Here is a 21,281-nt window from a genome sequence, read left to right as displayed (position 1 = left end):
GCAGCCTAACAAGACCCCGGAGGCACTCGAGTATTCCAACATTCCAGCATGAAATCTTTGTCAATCCTTCAATCCTCCACCACAGTCCATTCCTCCCCATCCTCAGAAACCGTGGGCGTCGCACCTCCAACAAGATCGACATAGGTAGCATGCTGTACATCAGACTCATACTCGGAGTCGGTCTCGGTAGCGTATCTGTACCGCGGTTCGACATCATCGCCAGGCTGATTGCCTTGCTCTGCATGCATGACCTTGCGCTCCTGCTGGAGGTCCTCAGAGATGGGCGTCAGTGGTGAAATGAAGCGGGCGCCGATCTTGGAGGCCGGCTTGGCAACGGAAGCTATGATTGCTTCGCTATGAGCGGAGGGGACTTGGGTCTTGGAAGTCGGTTCTGGGAAGGATTCAATATCCTGGATCATGAGGTACAGCTCCTTCGTGGCACGGCAGAAGCTGCGCAAAGTCTCTTTTGTCGCTACTTCAGGGTCGAGGAACGCAAGAGCTTGGATAGCGTGGAAAACGCAGAACCCTAGACCGACCGGGAGCAGAATTTGATCGAACTCCGAGATAATATACTCGAGTTGGTAGTGCAATAGCGCATACAGAGCCGTGTTGATGATGAGCCCAAGGGCGAGCTTCTCATCATGTTGCAGGTAAGCAATGTTATTGCAGATGCGCATCCAAGCACGTGCAAGCCTTGCGGACAGGGGCAACTTGGCCTTTGACTGGGGTCGAGGTCGGGAGAGGAGTACTGCGAGCAGGAAGAAATTTCCGAGTAAAGGTTGCAAGAGAGACAGGAGGCTGATCATGTAGCCGTTGACGCGAAAGATCCTTTCAAATGGATACGACCACTTGAATACCTCCTTGCTCGCTTTAACGACAGCCTCATCTATTGTCTTCCGGTCAGTAGCTGAGGCGGACAGCCCTGAGTAGATCAAACGACAGTGGGCACGTCCTTCGCAATCCAACCCGAAACCGAAAGGCATCTCGGCAGGTACTTCAGAACGCTTTGCTATGTTGTTGTTTGCTTCCACAACGATGGGCTTTGCAGCAAGTCGAGGGTTCATACCGTGCAACTTGCAACGTAGCAGCGTGGCCTTGTATTGAAACAGCCTCAAAGCCTTCTCAGCAGCCCGTCGGATATTATTCGCCGTTGTCCAGAGCCTGGAGGTATTCGGAGCGTACAGCTGGGGCGTGTACAGCAGCCTATCGCAGTTGTCGGTTGCCCAGTCCATGGTCTGGTTTCGAACATCTGAAAATTGGGTGAAGTCGACGCCAAGAAACATATTGTCTGCCTTGTACAGGCCACGAGCAAGGCAGTGTTCGTAGCTCTCCATGTAGCATCGATCCAGCGTGGTACTCAGGAGGTTGTCAAGCCTGTTGTGCAGAATCTGTTCGCTGACCAAGTCGCTCACTGCAGCTTGTAGCTGGACTTCAGCTCGATGGAGCCGAGGCCCAGTGTAGCCGTTGACAAGGCGCAGTCCCAGGTCTACACCGAGGAGCTGGAAGAGCAGGTATGACACGCAAGCGACAAGAGTTAAGAACTGTGGTTGCGAGCGTTGGGCCTTGGTGCGGATCGAGCCGATTTTCTTCGTCATTGAGGATTCAGCGTCCTTGGAAGGCGTCACGGACGGCTCTGAATCGTTTTCCTCGATTTGGTTGTTGAGGGCCTCCCGGGTCGGGTCGGCAGCATGCTTCTCGGAACGATCCTGGGCGGTCTTCGAGGCAGCGCGGAGTTCTTCAGATGTGGTAGCAGAGGCGTCGATATTCTCGACTAGGGTATCAGGGATAGGCGAATCCATTGTGGCCAGGTGGTGCTCCATCTCAGGTATCGAGCTGGTCAAGCGTGGAGGTGAGGGCGAGCGTAGCTTCTTCCGCCACAGCATGTTGTTGAGTGATGTTTGTGCCGTGACAGTTGTAGGAGTGCAGTTGGTAGCCGAGAATGGTGTCAGTGTGTTTCTGCAAAATTGGGGGAGATGCCCAGTCGGTGGAGTGTATTGAGGGTCTCTTCGGTACCGTACGCGGTGGACCACTCACCGGCGTGGGGATCAGGTTGACGCAAGTTCGAGCGGGGTGAAGTGAAAGCTGCTCAAGGCAAACACATTGTTTGCGGGGGTCTGCAACCCCGCATGAGTAGAGGAAGCTGCATGCGACTGCCCGTGACCGTTTGCTGCTGCCTTGTCGAGCGCGAAAGTAACACGTTCGAAACGTGACATGTGTAATATGGGATGTGGAGCCTCTTGATGTAGAGATCATGGTGGAAGGCTCGAAAGTATACCTTGATTAAGTCTTGCTTCGTGTTGAACGATTTCGAGATGCTCGTCCGATGTCTTCGATATCGCCAACCGCGACATCCACATCCTCAGCCTTCACCTCATTGACCTCAGCAACAACTGTCTCTTCCTTCACTGTTTCCTCTCCATCAGGCTCGACTTTGACAACAGACTCCTTCTTGATCTTCTTCTTGACACCAACCACCGCACTCGGACATAGGCCTCTTTCGCTCAACTTACAATCCCCACACTTCCTCCCCACCGGCAGACAGATCGTCTGTCCAAACCCTACCAGCAGATTATTGATATCGTGCCACTTGTCCTTTGGCAGCCAGCTCTCCAGTGCCGCTCGTGTCTGTTCTGGGTTCTGTGTCGTATGCCAGCCCCATAGGTTCGTGATGCGGTGCACATGCACGTCGACGCCGATACCTTCGTCGCGGCCCCATGCTGCGCTGAGTGTGAGGTATGCCATCTTGGGGCCGACTCCCGGGAGTGAGACGAGCCCGGCTACTGTGTCGGGGATGTCGGAGGCGAACTTGTCGCGCAGGATTTCGGCAGTTTGTTTGATGTATTTGGTTTTGAGGTTGTGAAAACCGACTTTGTTGATGAAACCATTGAGCTCGGCAGGTTCGATTGCGAGAACGGATTCGAGATTGAAGCCCTGATCGTGTTAGCAATTGTTGGGATCTATATGAGTAGGAGACCTTACGCCTGGCATTCGTTCTTGCATGCCTCGCATAGCGACAGCTGTGACTGTGTCCTTTGTCTGACTGCTCAACATAAGCGCTACGAGTGTCTGAAAGCGCTGATCGCGCGGACTCCTTTGCTTGTCTGCCAGACTTTCGCAACCCATTGTGTCCACCGGCGCGAGGTTCTCGTTGCGCATCTCTCGTGTCAGAGCATATATCTCCTCCCAATTGGGCGGCGGCTCGATTTTGACACTCCCACCTGCGCCATTGATCTTCTTCGCAGGTACGCGACGCGCTTTCTTTGGCTTTGCTTCCTTCTTCGGCGACGTGGTGCTTGTCAAAGATACCTCCTTGCTCTCGTGCTTGACTTTCACCGGTGTATCTCGTACAGTCTTCCTTCTCTTAGGCGGAGGAGTCGCGAAGTCGCCATCTGAGCCTGCATCCGTCGGCACAGAGCTCAATTCGGAGTCTGAAGCGTCGTGGACGGGTGGGTTCGCGCCGGAGCGGGTCTGACGTAGTGTTCGGCTTGCGGCGAGGATGCGCGATGTATCGCGTGATATCCGGGAGGTGCGCATATTGTTGAAGGCCAATTGAACCCTATAGATTGAAGTTGAGGTCCTTCAACACGTCGGCGCTTGAACGCAAGTATGCAGGAGTGTCGATGCGCAGCATAGACAGTAATGTCGTCAGTGTCATTCGTCAAAAAGTGGCCAGCCAATGAGAGCGCATGGAGGCCGAATGCGAAAACACATGTAAGCTGTGAAGGAATGTGGTAGATATATCCCAACGATGCAGCTCTGATGCTTCATCGAGGAGAAAATTTGCTTATGTCACTCCTTGACTGAAGAGTAAAATCTTTTCGAATACAATCCTGGCAAATATGCGACTTTTTCATGACTGCATGGACGACCGACGCGCCAAGCTGTTGTGCATAGTAATAGTATTGATATGATAGTCTTGATACTTGGACTGTTATCCAGATAGCACGCACCAAGATGTGCGTACTACCCAAGCACTTATGCAAGACGGCCGATAATCCTCACTCATTGGTTACCTTCCAAGCCTACATCTGTAATTGAGCCGCTCATTTGTCCGGCAGTACGTATCTCCTTTCAACACTCATCTCTCTGTCGGCCTCATCCTCTCCCTCAAATCTGAGACGAACCAGGTTGTCCTTGCCATCCGTACTTGCATCCTTGTCATCCTTCTCCTTCTTGACCCTCTCGGCAACCCAGTTGGCAACAACTTCCGCCTTGTAGAAAGTTGTCGTACTAGGGTAGAGCGCCAACACGCCCCTCTTCTTCGGTAAGTCCGGAAGCGTGGTGTTGGCAGATGGTGGTGGGATAGGAACGAGATGGGCGACGGAGGCGCGATATGGCTGGCTCGGTGTCGGTGGATCTGGGTCTGCATCGATGATCTCGTAACGGCGCTGCTTGCCGTCGCCGATAACGCTGGTAACACGGCAAAGTATGCCCTCGCCCTCCTGGTTGATACGGTGCTTGCTGTTGCGGTAGAGCACTTCGGTGTTGGGCGACAGACGTCGAGGCGGGTGGTCTGGTAGGCATGTCAGTCACGAAGCTGTAGTCGGTGAATGGACATGAGAGCAGAGAAGAGATAGAGACATGAGCTGAAAGACATGGTTCTGAAATGAACTACCTCACCAGACTAAGAAGCTAGGAGCGTGTCAAACAGAGGTATGAGGAATGCCAAAGCGGGTATCGTTGCCGTCTAGTGTAACGCCGGAACATAGTAGAAGGGTACGATCTGCTCGCTCAACGAGCAAAACCCCTCTTTGTAGCGCTGGAAGAAGATCTGGGAATAGAAGAGCGACCCTTCTTACCCTTACCATTGTCGTCGTCCTCGGCTTTCACGCTTCCTTCGCGTCCAATAGGTACCGACCCTGCCCTGCTACTCGTCGATTTCGCAATGAGCTTATCTTTTTGGCTGATAACGACTTTGGGGCTTGGTCCAGGGCTATCGGCTGCGATGCTGTCCCGGTCGTCGAGGCTGTCGGTGACTTTGCGTTTGCCTTGTCGGTCCCGCTGCGACTTGCCGTGACCGACACTTGTTGCGCGTGATGCAGATGTGGGTGTGTCGTCTGAGCTTCTAAGTGCGGACAGAATCCCTATCTGTGTAGAAATGTCGTTGTCGCCGCTGAGGAGGCCTATCGTCTCATTGTCCAGTCGTATAAGCTCACGCAGGTTGGTCTCGAGTTCATCGTCGATTCTGTCCGAAGGCTGGGCTCCACGAGCTAAATGATCAGTACAGGTCATATTGTATGGCAAGCAAAGTTGGACAAACCTAGTCGAGCGTTTTGGGCTGTCTCCAGGTCCAGTATCTTCTTACGAACAGCTTCTGCTTGTGCCTACAATCAATGTCAGAAGCAGCCCAACGAATTGCAGACATCCGGCATCAACAGTATATGCTGACGATGGGTTTTTAGGACGTTCATTCGACCGCTGGCGGCGATGCGTTCCAGCAACCGCTTACCATCACTGGTGCCATTCGCCGGTCGATGCGTTTGGTCATCCATTTAATCTTGCCCCACAGCTTATGGTCCTCTTGCGATACCACAGGGTTAGAAGCTTTTCCACAATACCCGTCTGTATCCTTCAAACGCCTCAACTCCATGGCAGACATGGTGTGATGATATGGATAACAATGCGGAAATGGGTGCGTAAGAGTATGCTTACCATGAGTTGGTCGATGTGGCGTGCATCAGACTTGATCTGGTTCCAAAGAGATCTTTCCTCGTCGTACTCATCCTTCATCTGCCCACCACGGGGCCTACTGCGTGCTGCCATATTGAAGGAAGGTGCACCCTAATGTTTCCCTAGCTCTTGCTGCCAGTCCGACGTGCGGCCACTACCTCGGGGCTTGATTGCCTTCGCGCATCAGTAGGGGTTTGGGAGGAATAGAGAGGGGAAAGAGAAGAAGGAGAATGATAATGCAAGTGGTGCGGAGGTCAGCGAACACAGGGCACCGAGGCACTAAGCGATTGGAAGGGGGATAGTGGATGGAGTGGGACGCAGCTTAATTGAACCTACTGCCGATCTGGTGATGCGGATGTGGAGCCTCCGTTGTGGCTGGTATGGACCCCACCAAGACTCCCTTGGAGCTCTGACGTTGCGGTGTCTTTCATCACCACAATACAGCCAGGAGCTCCTAAAGATGCGTGTACCTTTGATCAGATTGCAATGCGGTACGACAATTGTCCCAAAATATAAGGGACAATCCATATACTGACTACCTCCAGGCGTGAACAGTTACGACTGGGGTGCGCTGCCCCGCGCTTGATGTTTACCCAGCGACATGCTGAAGCTCTCCAGGAAAGGTCGGCAAGGACTCTGCTGCCGCCAAGTTCCACGCCGCCACAGCTTCAGAGGACTTCGACATTCAAGAAGACAAACCATACGCTGAGGTAGATTTCTCCCGAAATACCGAGCAAAACGAGGTGCTGACATCCTCCTAGCTATGGATGGGCACACATCCCTCCCTTCCTTCGAAGGACCTTGAGACCCAGCGCTCGCTCCTCGAACTCGTGCAAGAGAATCAATCTCTCCTCTCCGCAGATATCGCCGAGCGCTACGAGAACAAGCTACCCTTCCTCTTCAAGGTCCTGTCTATTGGCAAGGCGTTGAGCATCCAGGCACACCCAAACAAGAAGCTTGCAGAGCAATTACACAAGAGAGACTCGAAAAACTACCCAGGTCAGACACGCGAATGCTGCCCAGATCACCCAGGCTGACATCACAATCAAGATGACAACCACAAGCCCGAGATGACCATCGCTGTCACACCCTTTGACGGACTGTGCGGCTTCCGACCCCTCGGTGAGATCGCGCATTTCTTCCAGAATATCCCGTCGCTGCGAAAGCTAGTCGGCGAAGAGGAGGCCAAGAACTTTGAGAACACAGTCAAGGGCAAGGAGACATCTGACAAAGAGGAGGATGTCAAGGCCAACAAGAAGGCTCTCCAGTCGGCGTTTACTAAGGTCATGAACACGGACAAGGACGCTCTCGCCTCTGCAGCCAAGGAGCTCATCTCCGCCGCCAAATCTGAGGGTTCATCCTTCGCCGGCAATGGCGGTCCCTCCAACGATGGTCAAGAGCTTGCCGACCTTGTTGTCCGCCTCGATTCGCAGTTCCCTGGCGATATTGGGCTGTTCGTCCAATTCTTCCTGAATTATGTCAAGCTCGAAGTCGGTGAAGCTATGTTCCTCAAGGCAGACGACATCCACGCCTACCTTTCCGGAGATATCATCGAGTGCATGGCCTCATCCGACAATGTTGTTCGTGCTGGCTTCACGCCCAAGTTCAAGGACGTCGAGACCCTTACCACGATGCTGACGTACTCGTACGCGCCGATCAGCGAACAGAAGATGAACCCTACAGACTACGCCTACGCGAAGCTGAACACCACTGCGTACTCGTCGAACTCATCGAATACCCTCTATGATCCTCCGATACCTGAGTTTGCAGTCGTCAGGACGGCGCTGAACAAGAGTGGCGCAAAGAGCACGTTTGATCCCATTGATGGCCCAAGTATCGTGCTGTGCACTAAAGGCAATGGTACTATCAGTGTAGGCCCCAAGAAGGAGGAACTGAAGGAGGGCTATGTTTACTTCGTTGGCGCAACCGCGGAGGTAGTCATCGAGAGTGAAACCGACGCTGGGGACGAGGAGGGCTTGGTCACGTTCAAAGCCTTCTGCCAGCTCGATGAGGATGCAAAGCAAAAGCTATAGGAGAGCTGCGAGGATCACTACAGTCATAACAGCATGCTGTAGATTGATAGGTTGACCTGTCTAAGGCCTCCAGGCAGCTTTAAGGCACGGCAACGGGGTACTAGTATGGTTGGCTGAGTACCTCCAGCATGATACAAAACGAATACCGAGGTCTGGAATGATATTTAAGAGTTCGACACCTTGCAGCTTCAAGTGCGCCCTTGGTGATGGCAATACTACGCCCTATGATGTACAGCTGCCACCCACTTTCCACACTTTTGATAAGGAACTACTCATTCAGGCAGTTTGAACAGACTTGTCACACTAAGGTGCTATGAAGTGGAGGCGATCACACCACGCCCTTCACAAGGAATGACACGGCGCGCCGTAGGGCGTACAGGAGGTTGACTGCAATCAATGGTTGTACAACAAACCTACCGTATTGGGCGTGTCCGTGATCAAAGCAACGCTGTAGAGTAGCTGTGATCACCTTGCAGATATGGGACGAAATCGAGTACTCGAAGGTGAAAGAGAGCTCTACAAATACCACGATCCCTGTCGGCCAAGAACGCGCTAAGCCTTATCTGCGCAACTGTTCACTCCCGCGGTGCAACTTCCCCACACTCATCCCTCTGGCGCATTGCAATCGATGTTTTAGAAAGGCCTCCAGCGCAGTTCTAGGCATTCAGCGCCTCATTCACTCTCCTTGCGAGCGTTCGAACCCTCTTCTCCCTCAAGACAGCGTAACCCTACAAGCTCCCGCACCAGCATCTCCACCCACCCACTGCGCCGCGGCGCCTACCACCCGCCCCAATCTCCTCGTCACAATGAACAACTACTCCTTCCTGGACAATACCGGCAACGTCGCTATGCCACGCTCCGCCCCCTCCCCTTCACCCTCCCAAGCCTCCCAAATGAACGGCGCGCCGCAACAGAACGGCATTCCGATGGTCAATGGCCTGCCCAGCGGTGGCCAGCAGACGGATATGAACCACCTGTGGAGCGTGGTGCAGCAGCTGAGCCAGATGCTGGAGGAGAACAAGGCGCAGACACAGGGTGTGCTTAATGGGGTGCAGGCGCTGCAGCAGCGCGCTGCAGAGGAGGGCGGTCTCGATCCGGGTCGGATAGGTGCGCGAGAAGTGAATGGGGAAATAAACGGTGCGTTCTACCTCTGCCGACCATATCCAACTTCTCCGTTCGGAGCATTGGGGACTGAGTATAGACACTGATAGCTGAGCAGCAGCATCACGCACCGCCGAACTCGCACACCTACAAACCCGCCTCTCCACCCTCGAAGCCACCAACGCCTCGCTAACAAGCACAAACACATCCCTAACCGCCCTAATAACCGACTACGAAAACGCCCTAACCCTACTCCTCGACAAACTGCGTCCCTACGCCTACAACCAAACCTCGTCAATCCTCGCCCTACACAAGCACTACCAGATACTGTTGGAGGCCGAGCGTGCGACGAGCATGCAGCTGCGGCTCGAGCATGCGGAGTGGCAGGCAGGAATGGGAAGGGTAGCCGAGTACGCGAGACAGGCGCTGAAGGTGCAGACACAGGGGGAGGAGCCGCTGGTTGCAGAGATTAAGAGCTTGAAGGAAGAGAATCGTGTGTTGAGAAGGTTGGCGGGGTGGGAGGAGAGGGCGGATAGCAGTGATGAGGAGGAGAGGGCGTGAGCATACATTGAGCATAATGAGGTTGGTATTTGGGAACGGCATAGCATAGCGTTGGCGTTTGGAGAATTACGGGCATGATATAGACATTTGCGCAACGGAACAATCGCATTGGCGTTTGATAACTTTCTGAAAGTTCAACTACGACGCTCCTTGTTTACGATTCTGATGACTCAATTTGCCCATGACTTGTGTCGTCTCTCGGTTCACAGCCGAGATATCCCCAGAGCCCCCAGTTCCAGCACCAGAATCCCCAACCCCAACACGAATCCTGGTCATCGCCCTGGCGGTCCTCAGAATGCTCGGGGTTATGAAGGCCCGTCATAGGATGTTTTCCGGGTCGGTACATGCCCATCGGAATAGCGCTCGAGCCGACAATTGCACCTGTCCACTTTTTGCTCGGGCCAAAAGTTTCCTCCACCAGGTCGACGCTTGAGCCGATGAGTCGGTCGGTCGAGTGGACGCTCGGTAGTGGCGATTCGGGAACTTCGACATCACTGAATTCCTCGAGCTCGCTAGCAGCCTCTTCGCACCGTCTAGTGGCCTTCGTAGATTCCTGAGAGAGGTCCGTGTACAGATCAACGAGAGATTGCCAGTCATCATTCATCGCCTTCTGCTCCGGTGTCAATCGACCTCTGATCTCCGACAGCCTCCTCGTTTCGTTTCGTCTTCTCTTCTCGTCCTCCTTCGCCTCGTTGGCTTCTTTCTGCCGGGAGGCCCTCCAGTTGTTCACCTCGGCTGTCAGCTTCGTGACCATTTGCTCTGTTGGTTCGTTCGGATGTATAACCAGCTTCAACTTGGCCTTGACGACATCTCGGTTCAGACGGGCTTGAGCGAGGCATTCGGTCCGCGGTTCATAGCGTGTCTCCTAGGGCACTTGGGACTTGGTAACTGCGACAGCCTCCATGGTTCCGTGAGGGCCAGGCTCGGAGTTTGCGCGCTGTCGTGTTTGAGAACTTGTTCGAGAAGTGGCCTTGGAGTTGGAGTGGCTGGAGGTATTCGAAGATGAACCGAATGTATTGCGAATCTTCGTCATTCTGAGAGCATTACCGATGGATTCGATAGCACTAGACTTGAGGGCATTAGAGCCATTGGCGTGGTCGATGGGTCTGCAGAGTAGGCTGGGGGTGCGACTGCCTTCAGCATATAGTGCAAGAGCCCTCGCATGTTGCCGTCCTCTCCTCGCAGCAATATGGCGCCGCATCATCTGCGTTGCGGCATTGGGTGTCGTACGGCCTGCATTGGGAGAACGTAACGCTGGCGATAGTCCGAGCCAGTAAGTCGAGACATCCTTTGATCGTGAGCGTTCCCTCCGTCTTTGCATAGTTGTCGATCCTGAAGGCAGGCGGAATGAGGCCGTGGCGTTCGGTACCGTTGGTCCACGAGAAGCGGGAGATTGTCCGTGGGCTACTTCAGAGTCAGCAATAGCCATCAGCAGTGTATGGTGAGTACATACAACTCATGGTGAATGTAAATGAGTGCGCGTAGCGATAGTAGTGATGGTAATCCTAACGGTAGCGATGGTCGTGGTGATAGTGGTGAAGTCAAAGCAGAACAAGCCTGGAAGTACACTCGGCCGTTGCGCGGCTGCCCCTGCTGTGTCGTCGTGTAGAGATTCAAGAAGCAGAGAACGGCTACATAGCAGGTGCCGCCATGAGTCGTACCTGCCCACGAATGCCAATCTTACCAACCCGTCAGAATCGCATCAAGCTTCCTCTTACTTTGCCCTTGCAAAGCCAGCATATCAACAACCCCCTCCTCATCCGCCGTAGCCGGAACCTGCACATCCCCAAACCTCTCGCCCACTCTGCCCGCGACACGTATGGCCAACGTCCTCGTCTTCGCGAGCTCTGGCGCAAGGGGCGCATCCCTCCACACCAGGTTCGGCTGTATATTTTCCATCGGCTTGCGATATGGTTCGAGGAGCGTGAGGAGTGTGCGGTACGTGGTGAGCTTGGTTTGCAGGGAGAGACGCTGCGCTGAGAGGTCTTGCAGGCGTGCGAGGGCGGTGGTGTAGTCATCTGGGTCGATGTCACGGGAGGATGTGGGGTCGGCGGATGTGTCCCAGAGTGTGGGCAGCTTGGCGATGTTGTCGTCGAGGGTGAGGTTGTCGTTCTGGTACAATGTGTTGCCGTCTTCCTCTGGGGCTTCTTCTGCCCCCTCGTCGTCGATGTCTCGCGCGCCAGACTCCCAGTACAGTTCGTCGATTTGTTGAACGATATGGTCTATCATCTGTCGGCTGTACACTTTGCGCGAGTGCTGTTTGAGGTCGCGATTAACTTTGTCTAGCGCGCTCTTGACCACACTGAGTTCAATGCCCCCATCTTCTGCAATCGTCTTGAGTCGCTGTGAAGGTATGATCGCGCGCGAGAGATGATGTTTCTTTGCTTGCAAGAAGAATTGCTTTTGCTCTACCACGGTGCTCTGTTTCGACATCGTTATGATCACGCGCTCGAACGAGACTCGAGGACTTTGTTGATATAAGGTTGGAGAGTTCGGGTGGAGTTGCTTGATTGATGCGCTAGACGCGCTGTGGGGAATTTAGCGTGACGCGTCCAGCATGTGATCAGCTGTTTACTATCCTACTCATGTTGATGCACGGTGACCCAACACTCGCTGCATACATCTCACTTGGTTTCTCAAACTGCGATAGCACCTGGATTCCGGGTCGATTCATGGGTCTCTGTCATGGATCTTGTGAAGTTAGAACGGAATGTATTTAATGTAATTGTGTTGTTCAATCGTCGTTACAGGTCATGCAGTAAAGGGTATAATTCCGGTCTCCATGTAGAAGAGCGACAAGCGCTATGTGTACCATGCAAGCCGCGCACGCTATGCAGAAGATGTAAATGAAGATAAGAATGCTCGCTAACAATCAAAACAAAACCTTTCGTCCCTCCACCTTCCTTCTCTAGACCTCCATGTTCTCGAATGGATCGCGATCGGGCGGCAGCCCCCTATACATGACCTTTCCACGTCCATCCAGGCGTGCGTTGACACTCGTGATCCAGATCCTTGAACTGAACGTGCTTGTGCGCTGGATCTCGTCCTTAGAAATACCTAGCTCGTCGTGTGGAATCCACACAGCAGGCTGGATGGTGCGAGTCGCAGGGTGCTGGAAGCTACGTTTGACGAGCTTCTGGCGGGCCTCGGGCTCGATGTCTTGCAACTCGTCATCGATGTTATCGAACAGGTTGGCTGTGGGCAGAACCTGTGATTCAATGTCGCGCACGGGACGGGAAACACCGTCTGTGACATCGTGCAAGCCGCGCTTGAGGGTGTCGGCGAAGGCATCGAGAGGATCTTTGCGCTTCTGCTTCTTCGGCGTTGTGTGCGAGCGAGAGCGCGAGCGGCTGCCATTGACTGAGGTGCGCGACTTGTTGGCCCAGCTAGTTTTGCGAGACCGCTCGGGGTTGTGGAGGTTCTTAAGTTCGAGAGCTTCATTACCGTAGCCTGACGGCGTTCGCTGTGCGTCCAGACGGTCCATCGCTTCCATGTGCGCGCGTTCGCGCTCTTCTGCAGTTTGGGCAGCGTGCTCTCCAACAAGCGATTGATGCTCTGCATTGTCTGCCTCGGTCCATCGTGCGGCTTGGGCACGCTGGAACTCCTCGTCACGCTCAACGGCCTCGTCCTCGAAGGTGATTGGAAGATAGGTAAATAGCGGGCCAAAGGCTCGGTTGAGCACAAATTGGAAGAGTACAGTAAAGATCAGAACCACGATCATGATGATGGCATGTGGTACACAAGCTTTGTCGTCCTGTAAAAAGAACAGACCAATGAGACAGAGCTCTAGGAAGTACAGACCAGTAAAGAGTTGGTTGACGGCCTTCGGGAAGATCAAACCGTTCGTTTCGGCCTTAGCGTACGAGACGTAGATCATTTGGTATCGGTAGGTGAACCAGAACAGGCAGAAAGTGATCAACATCATGATGATGATCAAGGGCGAGATGACCGAGTAAATGATACCGATGGCGCCAAAGTTGGTGTATACTGGAATCATGGTGCCCCAGTTGATGCCCGATCTGTTAAGGACCCTGGAAACCTTTTCGCGAGGCGTCGTATCGAAGAAGCCAAAGAGAAGGATGATGACAACTGCGCCAATTTGTAACAGTGTACCGGAACTGATACTGAGAGCCTGCAGAATCATGTATGAAAAGAAGTAGTTTGCAGCCTTCGGCAAGTTCTGGGCCAGAGTCTGAGGAATGCTGATAGGATCGTTGGTGATCTTCTCGATCGTGGCTGTGATGCCCGTAGAGAGGGACACAACCAGGAACAACTGAACAAAAACGAAAGCGAAGTAGAAGTTTTGCACCAAAAGCTCACGCTCTCCAGATGTTGTAGTACCTGTGGCTCCGGCGAGGAACCGTAAAATGATCGGCAGAACAGCAAAGAGGATGGCCAGAAACAGAGGAGGCAAGACACCCTGGACAAAACTGATTGCCCAACCTGGGAGATGTTCGAGAAAGCCCAGCCAAGGCAACTGGTCGGTCAAGGTGGAGATCTGGGACAATGCTCCAGTGAATGAGACTGGAATACCCCAGAAGATGATAAGCCCAATGATGAGCACGATAACACCAAAAAGTCGAAGGTATCTTTCCCACCACTTCATGGTGAGATTGTCCCAAAGCACGTGATTGGGGTTGACCTCGACAGTTCGAGGATCCATCTGCCTAGGAACGTGGTGGCTCAATGACTGACAAGCCATGTGTGCAGCGACTTGGTGATTGAATTGGATGAAGGCAGAGTTCATCAGGGGGTATCGCTCAGGGTGAGCCTGGTCCTCTTCGATCTCTGCATTGAGGCGTGCCAACTCTTTCCGGCAATGGTAAATCGTGTCGACTTTCTTGCCAACCAATGGGATAGACGGCCACCAATCCCACTTAAACAAGGGGAGGCGCATAGATTCACGATCCTTCGGCGTGATATACGTTCTCCAAAGTGCGGTGTCATCGTCCTCTAAGAGAGCTTGATTGTAAACACCTGTATAGTCGTACTTAACTTGTACAGGGTCTTTCAAGTCTTCTGGCAATGCCTCGTCAGGTTTACGGAAAGGCTGAGGGCTCGCGAAATCGTCGCTCATACGTCGCAGGGACCGAAGCGGGTTTAAACGCGAGTCATTGAATTTCTGAAGCACGCCGTCCTTCTCTTTCTTCTCTTTCTTCTCTTCGTGCTGGTGCTTGTGTTTGTGCTTCTCGTAAGGTGCGCTTGTCTCTGTGACTGTCCGCTCAAATTCCGGCTGATCTTGGTCTGGAGCTGCCAATGGAGAGTATGTGTCACTACTCGTGGCTCTTTGCGCAAAGTCTGCAGAAGTTGGCGAAGAGATTGGTCGATCACCGGTGCCGTCGAGGGGAGGCTGATCGTGTCCGTTCCTGTCTTTGGTGAAAGCGCCCTTGAAACCACCGTATATCTTCTTGTTGAAATTGCCTACGCCTTGCCCCACATCACGGAATCCGTCTCCAACAGCATGCAAGCCCTGTCCTACAAAAGGTATCGGGAACACGCCCTTCTTGCGGGAAGGCGATGAGGAGCGGGACGAGTCGGAGGACGAAGAAGATGCACTCTCTTCCAAAACAGACTGCAGCTGGCGTTCAATCTGGTGAGGGTTACCAGCATCTGTGCCGTGGTCGATGGTCTCGTTGGCAATCTCTTGATCCTTATGCGCCTCTTCCTGCTTTCTCTCCTTCTTGGTCTTCTTCTTTTTACCCTCTTCTTTAGCCTTGGCCTCCAGCATTTCCTTGTGCTTCTTGGTACACTTGATGATCAAATTTGTTTCGGCTGACTCGAGTGCCCTTGCGATTTTGCTCCGCTTGTTGACTTTGTCCTGCAGCTCATCGTAGTTGCGATTGATCCAGATCTCCTTTATGCCACCAGGAAAGACATCGTAGAGCGCATCAAGCGCGGCCATCGTGAGCCACTTGCGCGGAATACTCTGCACCAGAATGGTAGTTGCAGAAGCGCGTATACGGTGCTCTGGCATAGTGAGAATCGTCTGCCTTAGGCGGACAAACTTCCGCAACGCCAGAAAGAAGTTGAAGCAGACCCAGCATACAACAAATACTGCCAAGACCAGATGTGCCCACAGTCGATGCTGTTTCTTTGGTACGCCCACGTTCGGCCATGCGAACGAATCAAGTCCTGATACCCCATCCACATCTCCAACGCGGTTGATTGGCAGCAGGATTGGGAGGATGACACAGGCCATTGGTATGAATATGCGAAGTAAAAGTTGCAGGTATTGGAGGAATAGGAAGCCATCAACGCCTGCAATACGGATGAGCTCCCGGTCGCTGATTTTGAATACGGTCTTAATGGATTCGATAGCGGTAACGGGGGCTGCGATGCGCTTGGCTTTCGGTACGAAGGCTGTCTTGTAATAGCTGTGGATTGTGAGCTGAGTCACATGAGGAGAGCGCAGTACATACTATATCCTCTGGAACAGGCTCTGGCGTTGTGTGGGCTGTTCAGTCGCGCTCTTCTTTGACCGTGTGATCTTCCAGTTGCCACTTAAGATCAGGAAAACGCCCATCTGCACACCGAAAACGACAGCAGCAGTGGACAGAGAAGCGGCGAAGTTCTCGATGCTCTGATTCTCCCTATTTAGGGCGGCACCTGTGCCCGTTGTGGCTGTCGCCGAAGCCGACGACTGAGTGTCCGACATTTTGTATTTGCTCGAGCGCTATACAAGCGCTATTCGTGTTGTAGGTTGTGCGCAGTGTATAGGTGTAGTGTGTCAGCCCCCCTGCAGCTAGTAGTGTGAGGCCATGGGATGTATTGTCAAAGTGGAAGTGACAGGCTCGGCGTTCGAAGTAAGGGTCCGTAGGTGAACGAGAGGGCAGTCAGTCTTCGTGGAAGGAATGCACAAAGCAAACAGGTAACAGCAAGTCCATTGTTGATAACAAGGTCAACGTGTTTTAGATGTACCCTAGATTGGCGATTCACGCGAGCCCACTTGGCAGCAGGGTGCTGGCGCCTCCTCGTCACCGCTCAGTCCAACAATTGGGCGACAGCGGCCTGGGATTCTAGCGCCCGGCATCCCGCCGATGTTAGCAGGCGTTTGCCATTGTCGTGCGCTGTTCAGCGTGTTGACAATCAGTAGGTCTCCCTACATTGTCTGAACACCCTGAATCTTCAGATCTTCATTGGTAAGAGCATTAGGATATCCACGTTTGTGGGGCACAATCCATTGACGGTCAGAACCCAAACCCCGGTCAATGACGGCGCCAAGTCTGTGCGCCACATCCTGGACCGTACTTCCGTTTTCACTCGGCTCGCATGCCACCTCCCGCTTCACCGTTCGCTATTCCAAGGTTCTGTGCTCAGGCATCAAGGCACGCACAGGCACAAATGTACGAAAAGGTCGGCATTTCCGTGTCCACGGCCAATACTTCTCTGGCAGGAGAGCAACATGTTGCGCAATTCTGCATCACAACATCGCACCCACTTCGCAGCTGGCTGCTTCTACGGGTAATTGCAGCCGCCTGTCATACACTTGAGCATTTTGACAAGAGCATTGAAGATTCACTATACTGGGTCGTCGAGACAAGCATTTGCCTATGTGCTGCGATATCCACCCGTGCTCTCTATATGACCCCGAACCACAGTGGACATGAAATCAGGCTGCGGCACAGGACCCGAACCTCAACTTGTGGTGAGGCTGTAGCGGTGCATGGAATCGCCAAAGCGAAGAAAGCGAGCATTGCCCCACCCGAGGTTCACTTCATGCATCTATCGACCAATCAGAAGCAGTGTTGGTCGCGAGTAACAGACTTCAGCTTCTCAAAGCCTGCCTTCTCGAGACAGACCGACAACTCAATGTAGGAGGGCCAAGATGGTCTTCAGATCGGTAGATGATGTGAAGAGGATATATAAGCTGCCTAGAATCGCCCTTGAACGTCCTCAATCTCTTGCAGACAACCAAGACAACTTCTGATAACTTAGAGTTCATCCCCTATACTATTTCCCACCCAACATTACTTCCTAAGAATAACACTATCATCATGTCGGCTACAATCGCCTTGCAAGACGTGGACACATCCTTGAACAAGGAAACTTCAACAGTCCGCCAGCGCAACATCTGCAAAATCGACTCATCACAGGAAGACGACCCTTGGCTCAACGAACCCCATGACAACGATACCTCCAACATACCCCTCGATTCGACTTCCTTCGCACCAACATCAGTATACTGGATCACCCCACACGGCATGCTCACCAAGTCCATCACCATCCTCGACCTTACCGCCGACATGCACGTCCCCTACACCGGCTTAACCGATACATACAAAGCTGCCATCAAGACAACGCTAAAAGACCACTCTTTCACACCAGTCATAACCTGTCACCGACAGAATTGGATTGGCTTGAAGTACGATATCCGAGATGACCAGAACAAAATTATTGCGCACTGGTCGCACCCCTGGCTATCAGCAGGCGAGGCAATCCTCACTTTCCCCGATGAGTCTACACACTCCTCGCACCCTATCAGTCTGGTGAATAAGACGTGGGGTCTGCGCACCGAGTCATTCACTTTCAATTCCCAACTCTTCATCTGGAAGATGGACAGTGTGTGGCACTCTTACAACATGACACTCTACAAAGTTCTAGGTTCAGGCGAGCATGAAAAAAAAGTCGAAGTCGGCAAGTACAGTCAGAAGTGGTGGGGGAGCTGCGCCACCGGTGGGGCGTTTGTTCTTGATGGAAGGGAGATAGATGGCGTGGTGGCGTGTCTGACACTTGTTATCGTGCTGAAGAAGAAGAGGCAGAGGACTGCTGAGAGGTACGGGAATGGTGCGTACTAGCGAACAAGATTCAATTGGATGATAGGAAGCGGGTGTGGCTGGAGCACTTCAGACACGGAAGAAGTAGGCGTGTCGTAGAGATTGAGAATTTCAAACATAGTCAAAGTAGACAGGTGGTTTCCATAACGATCATTCATTTGTGATCAGAGCAATTTCAACAAGCTACCGTGAGGCTCGACGACCAGGTAACACGATATGGGAAATCGAACGACAAAGAATGTCGGAGGTCTTCAACGCTTTGAGCCACACCAAACAAGAGACAGAGTACGAGCCGGGATACCATCACAGCCAACTTCAGCACCGAACGCCTATCCACAAAGCAGCCCGGAGGCACTCGCCATTCCATCTTCGATCCGCCACAAGATCCAGCCTCCTTCCGCACCCGCTTCACCCCGACACTCACACCCACAGTCTTCACCCACAGTCTTCACCCAAGTCCTGCGCCAGCACCCGCAAATCCCGCCCCTGCTCCTCGATACCCTCGTCAATCCTTCAAACTCACTTTCAAGCCTTGCAACTTCGCCTCGTTATCTGGGTGCCTTTCACGCATCTTCTTTTGACGGAAGCTGCTACCCTCTTGACCAAGAAGGATGAGCTAATCAAGGCAGATTTCCACTACACTAAGCGTCTAGCGAAGGTGCAAGCAGAGCTCGTCGCTATAGAGCGAAAGGCCGCTGATGCCATAACGCACCTTAATCCATTCTTCAAAACTGTTTCCTTGAGGAGGGTCAATAGCCACTATTTCGGCAGCGACCTCGGAAACAAGAGCCGAGGATCTTCAGATGCAGCAGACTGGACAGCAATAACCTCATTGGCCAAAGCAGAAGCCGAACTGGATGCCTCAATCAAATTATCTTCGGTAAGGTCAATTATCTCTGCCGGACTATTACACGAAGAACTCTGGTTCGCGTTTGCTCGAGAAGGGAAGGGGTCAGGGGTAGGGACAGGTCCATTTTGTGGGACCTGTAGTTGAACCTGATGCATCAGGTGCATCGGTGTGAACGGAGCATTGTAACCACCAAAGTGGAGTGGAGCATCTGCATATGAGGTGTCAGCGATTGTTATTGGCGAATACAGTGTTGTTATCTTGCTTGGTTGAGGCGCCCATGGTGCCTGCTGTTGGCTAACGATGTAGTAGTTGTCAATGTTGTAGTTGCCGTGCCCTGTTTGGTGGCTACCATTATTCCATAACCAAGGTTGATGTTGCCGATATTGTCATAGTTTTCTGCGGTTATTGTTAACATATCACTTCGACGTGAACCATGGTCAGAAGATATTTACTAAAAACAGGCTATGCTTGAGCCCGCATCGGGCCAGCAAAATGCTCGGCACCGAACGCAAATAGCTTTGGGTTTTCTGAAAGCATATTGATTAACATACCGTAATATTCTTCAAATATACTGTCAATCATCAATGAAAATTTACTCTGCTCGATTTCGAATCGCGCTTGCAAGTACATCTGTTGTAAATGTTCAGGCGCAAGCTGGACGTGGTGTTCTGTGCGGTGGCCAAAGTAGTAGTTGGGGTAGATAGGCATAAAGTAAGAGGGAAGGGTAAAGGAGGCCATTTTCTGAAGTGTCTAAGGTATGTGGTGAAGTGTGTGTTGGAAAGAGGTAGTGAGTATCTGTGTGTATGGGGAGATTGGCTTAGAAGCTGACGGGTAGTAGAGTATGTGAAGACTGTCTGAGAGATGGAAGGAAAAGTGGCTTGGAGAGAAGGGGCTATGTACTCTGTAGCTCTGCTATAATTCACATGTGCTCACATCTCGAAAGCGATATTGATGAACCAAAAAATCTCTGTGGTATGACCCATGGTCTTGAGTACTACTGCGATGTACTGTCCCAAGCCGCAGCACTCGTGACTGCCTTTTGTTGGTTCTTTACAACATGCACTGAGTTTTATGCAAACGGTCCAATAACAACGACTGCTTACTACGCATGGGCGCGTAAAGAACTACACTCAACATCAATCAGTCTGGTCCACGATGTTCTTTCTATAGTTCCTATCTAGTACAGCCTCTGATGCCTCGGCCAGACCCCGTGATACTGCCAGAACCCCCTAGAGTCTAGCTTTCGACCCAGCACACTCATCCCCCGCGGAAGAGCCCTTATTCCCTCTTCGATCATTAGCTCACCAACCCACTTTGCAAATTGCAGCTTCTCCTCTTGCTCTTGTGCGCTTTCCTCGGTACCCGCAGCTGGCGCGCTAAAACTCATGATCAGATCGTACCAATCGTACACCCTCAAATCTGAAACGATCCACCTCTTCCCTGGTGTGAACTTGCGATGCGTCGCGAGGATCGCACGTGCTACATCTTCACCATGCACAAAGTGCACAGCACCGCGCTTCCTCACATCGTCCTTGCTCTTCACCAAACGCGGCAGCCACTTCGACGGGACGCGCTCGCCGCCATACAGACCAGACAGATCCAACACACAACCATGCTCGCCAAGTAGCTCGTCTTCGGCAATAGCACGCGCGTCTTCTTTGTCGTACGGCGCATCATCGTCATTCCAATCGTTAGGGAGTTGGTTGAAAATGCTTGTTGCACCGAGTTGGATCCAGTTGTTTTTCGGACCATGGACGGCACGGTACAAGCCAATGATGGTTTTTGACTGCCCGTGGCCCTTCAGTGGGAATGTGATCAGAACGGTACGTGCGGATGGAAGGCGCTTGTATGGCTCAATCGAACCGGAGTTGGGGTCAAATTTGAAGGGAATGGTGTTGTCTCTGCCGCTGGTCGTTGTTGCGGCGTATGTAAGGCCTTCTTTCTTCAGCTGAGGGATCAAGAAAGTGCTTGTCCACCCCGCGCCTAAGATCAAAATGTCCGCCTCTTGCATCGCTTCGCGTAGCATCGTCTTCACTTGACTGGGTATGCGATTGTTTTGCGATTCACTTGGTGGTTGGAAACTCGTAGCGATTGTGTAGATATCCGTTTGGGTTGACGTTGGAAAACCATGGTTCAACCGGAGAAATATAGTGACGTCTTTCTTTGGTTGGACTTCCTGTTGGCCCCACATCTTAGACCCTTACTGTGTCTGTGCTCACAATGCACGCATTTATTTGATACACACAATTACTATAACTCACTAGAGTTCTTGATACTATAGCTCTATAAAAT

At 52.5% G+C, this 21,281-nt stretch overlaps 13 protein-coding genes across 13 annotated transcripts; 4 read left to right on the top strand and 9 right to left on the bottom strand.

Annotated features, from left to right (window-relative positions):
* Window positions 1-68: 68 nt before the first annotated feature.
* On the bottom strand, window positions 69-1,883 carry BU25DRAFT_463404 (uncharacterized protein; the record flags this gene model as incomplete). Its single annotated transcript, XM_033710599.1, has 1 exon — window positions 69-1,883. One exon carries the CDS (start codon window positions 1,881-1,883, stop codon window positions 69-71), a length of 1,815 nt encoding a protein of 604 aa, XP_033556003.1.
* Window positions 1,884-2,280: 397 nt separating this feature from the next.
* On the bottom strand, window positions 2,281-3,534 carry BU25DRAFT_463403 (DNA glycosylase; the record flags this gene model as incomplete). Its single annotated transcript, XM_033710598.1, has 2 exons — window positions 2,281-2,931; window positions 2,980-3,534. 2 exons carry the CDS (start codon window positions 3,532-3,534, stop codon window positions 2,281-2,283), a joined length of 1,206 nt encoding a protein of 401 aa, XP_033556002.1.
* A 336-nt stretch (window positions 3,535-3,870) lies between these two features.
* Window positions 3,871-5,970, bottom strand: BU25DRAFT_415809 (uncharacterized protein). The gene is made up of 4 exons (XM_033707624.1): window positions 5,653-5,970; window positions 5,261-5,324; window positions 4,800-5,210; window positions 3,871-4,513 (listed from the first exon to the last, which is right to left on the bottom strand). Exons 1-4 carry the CDS (start codon window positions 5,761-5,763, stop codon window positions 4,044-4,046), a joined length of 1,056 nt encoding a protein of 351 aa, XP_033556001.1. The 5' UTR covers window positions 5,764-5,970; the 3' UTR covers window positions 3,871-4,043.
* Window positions 5,971-6,098: 128 nt separating this feature from the next.
* On the top strand, window positions 6,099-7,703 carry BU25DRAFT_443587 (mannose-6-phosphate isomeras-like protein; the record flags this gene model as incomplete). The annotated part of the gene is made up of 5 exons (XM_033709370.1): window positions 6,099-6,161; window positions 6,216-6,236; window positions 6,289-6,380; window positions 6,432-6,669; window positions 6,721-7,703. Exons 1-5 carry the CDS (start codon window positions 6,131-6,133, stop codon window positions 7,701-7,703), a joined length of 1,365 nt encoding a protein of 454 aa, XP_033556000.1. The 5' UTR covers window positions 6,099-6,130.
* An 806-nt stretch (window positions 7,704-8,509) lies between these two features.
* On the top strand, window positions 8,510-9,353 carry BU25DRAFT_311204 (uncharacterized protein; the record flags this gene model as incomplete). Its single annotated transcript, XM_033702132.1, has 2 exons — window positions 8,510-8,840; window positions 8,923-9,353. Coding segments are annotated over 2 exons (762 nt in total), but the record flags the coding sequence as incomplete, so codon positions are not given.
* An 89-nt stretch (window positions 9,354-9,442) lies between these two features.
* BU25DRAFT_230903 (uncharacterized protein) lies at window positions 9,443-10,310 on the bottom strand. The gene has a single exon (XM_033701419.1). The coding sequence runs from the start codon at window positions 10,117-10,119 to the stop codon at window positions 9,520-9,522; it is 600 nt and encodes a 199-aa protein (XP_033555998.1). The 5' UTR covers window positions 10,120-10,310; the 3' UTR covers window positions 9,443-9,519.
* Window positions 10,231-10,825, bottom strand: BU25DRAFT_463398 (uncharacterized protein; the record flags this gene model as incomplete). The annotated part of the gene is made up of 2 exons (XM_033710597.1): window positions 10,231-10,769; window positions 10,819-10,825. The coding sequence occupies 2 exons, from the start codon at window positions 10,823-10,825 to the stop codon at window positions 10,231-10,233; spliced, it is 546 nt and encodes a 181-aa protein (XP_033555997.1).
* A 43-nt stretch (window positions 10,826-10,868) lies between these two features.
* BU25DRAFT_230912 (uncharacterized protein) lies at window positions 10,869-11,867 on the bottom strand. Its single transcript, XM_033701420.1, has one exon. The coding sequence runs from the start codon at window positions 11,796-11,798 to the stop codon at window positions 11,046-11,048; it is 753 nt and encodes a 250-aa protein (XP_033555996.1). The 5' UTR covers window positions 11,799-11,867; the 3' UTR covers window positions 10,869-11,045.
* Window positions 11,868-12,079: 212 nt separating this feature from the next.
* Window positions 12,080-16,244, bottom strand: BU25DRAFT_403822 (DUF221-domain-containing protein). Its single transcript, XM_033705096.1, has 2 exons — window positions 15,785-16,244; window positions 12,080-15,739 (listed from the first exon to the last, which is right to left on the bottom strand). Exons 1-2 carry the CDS (start codon window positions 16,018-16,020, stop codon window positions 12,274-12,276), a joined length of 3,702 nt encoding a protein of 1,233 aa, XP_033555995.1. The 5' UTR covers window positions 16,021-16,244; the 3' UTR covers window positions 12,080-12,273.
* A 410-nt stretch (window positions 16,245-16,654) lies between these two features.
* Window positions 16,655-17,251, top strand: BU25DRAFT_230893 (uncharacterized protein). Its single transcript, XM_033701417.1, has one exon. It carries the CDS (start codon window positions 16,707-16,709, stop codon window positions 17,178-17,180), a length of 474 nt encoding a protein of 157 aa, XP_033555994.1. The 5' UTR covers window positions 16,655-16,706; the 3' UTR covers window positions 17,181-17,251.
* Window position 17,252: 1 nt separating this feature from the next.
* Window positions 17,253-18,322, top strand: BU25DRAFT_230894 (uncharacterized protein). The gene has a single exon (XM_033701418.1). The coding sequence runs from the start codon at window positions 17,360-17,362 to the stop codon at window positions 18,158-18,160; it is 801 nt and encodes a 266-aa protein (XP_033555993.1). The 5' UTR covers window positions 17,253-17,359; the 3' UTR covers window positions 18,161-18,322.
* A 576-nt stretch (window positions 18,323-18,898) lies between these two features.
* On the bottom strand, window positions 18,899-19,727 carry BU25DRAFT_482271 (uncharacterized protein; the record flags this gene model as incomplete). The annotated part of the gene is made up of 2 exons (XM_033711127.1): window positions 18,899-19,323; window positions 19,541-19,727. The coding sequence occupies 2 exons, from the start codon at window positions 19,725-19,727 to the stop codon at window positions 18,899-18,901; spliced, it is 612 nt and encodes a 203-aa protein (XP_033555992.1).
* Window positions 19,728-20,137: 410 nt separating this feature from the next.
* On the bottom strand, window positions 20,138-21,117 carry BU25DRAFT_415804 (uncharacterized protein). Its single transcript, XM_033707623.1, has one exon. It carries the CDS (start codon window positions 21,013-21,015, stop codon window positions 20,167-20,169), a length of 849 nt encoding a protein of 282 aa, XP_033555991.1. The 5' UTR covers window positions 21,016-21,117; the 3' UTR covers window positions 20,138-20,166.
* Window positions 21,118-21,281: the final 164 nt, after the last annotated feature.

Source organism: Macroventuria anomochaeta (assembly GCF_010093625.1).
Source record: "Macroventuria anomochaeta strain CBS 525.71 unplaced genomic scaffold BU25scaffold_51, whole genome shotgun sequence".
NCBI lineage: Eukaryota > Fungi > Ascomycota > Dothideomycetes > Pleosporales > Didymellaceae > Macroventuria > Macroventuria anomochaeta.
Note: the sequence above shows the minus strand (reverse complement) of the source record. Positions and strands in the feature narration are given on the sequence as shown.

Excerpts from the sequence above, each read along its gene's own strand:
- BU25DRAFT_403822 (XM_033705096.1), bottom strand. The coding sequence starts at position 16,020 with ATGTCGGACACTCAGTCGTCGGCTTCGGCGACAGCCACAACGGGCACA. Across the intron at positions 15,740-15,784 it reads AGCCTGTTCCAGAGGATATA|CTATTACAAGACAGCCTTCG; the intron begins GTATGTACTGCG and ends CACAATCCACAG.
- BU25DRAFT_415804 (XM_033707623.1), bottom strand. The coding sequence starts at position 21,015 with ATGCTACGCGAAGCGATGCAAGAGGCGGACATTTTGATCTTAGGCGCG.
- BU25DRAFT_415809 (XM_033707624.1), bottom strand. The coding sequence starts at position 5,763 with ATGGCAGCACGCAGTAGGCCCCGTGGTGGGCAGATGAAGGATGAGTAC. Across the intron at positions 5,325-5,652 it reads GCCACATCGACCAACTCATG|GCACAAGCAGAAGCTGTTCG; the intron begins GTAAGCATACTC and ends CATTGATTGTAG. Across the intron at positions 4,514-4,799 it reads GGACGACGACAATGGTAAGG|ACCACCCGCCTCGACGTCTG; the intron begins GTAAGAAGGGTC and ends CATGCCTACCAG.
- BU25DRAFT_230894 (XM_033701418.1), top strand. The coding sequence starts at position 17,360 with ATGTCGGCTACAATCGCCTTGCAAGACGTGGACACATCCTTGAACAAG.
- BU25DRAFT_230893 (XM_033701417.1), top strand. The coding sequence starts at position 16,707 with ATGTACGAAAAGGTCGGCATTTCCGTGTCCACGGCCAATACTTCTCTG.
- BU25DRAFT_230912 (XM_033701420.1), bottom strand. The coding sequence starts at position 11,798 with ATGTCGAAACAGAGCACCGTGGTAGAGCAAAAGCAATTCTTCTTGCAA.
- BU25DRAFT_230903 (XM_033701419.1), bottom strand. The coding sequence starts at position 10,119 with ATGGTCACGAAGCTGACAGCCGAGGTGAACAACTGGAGGGCCTCCCGG.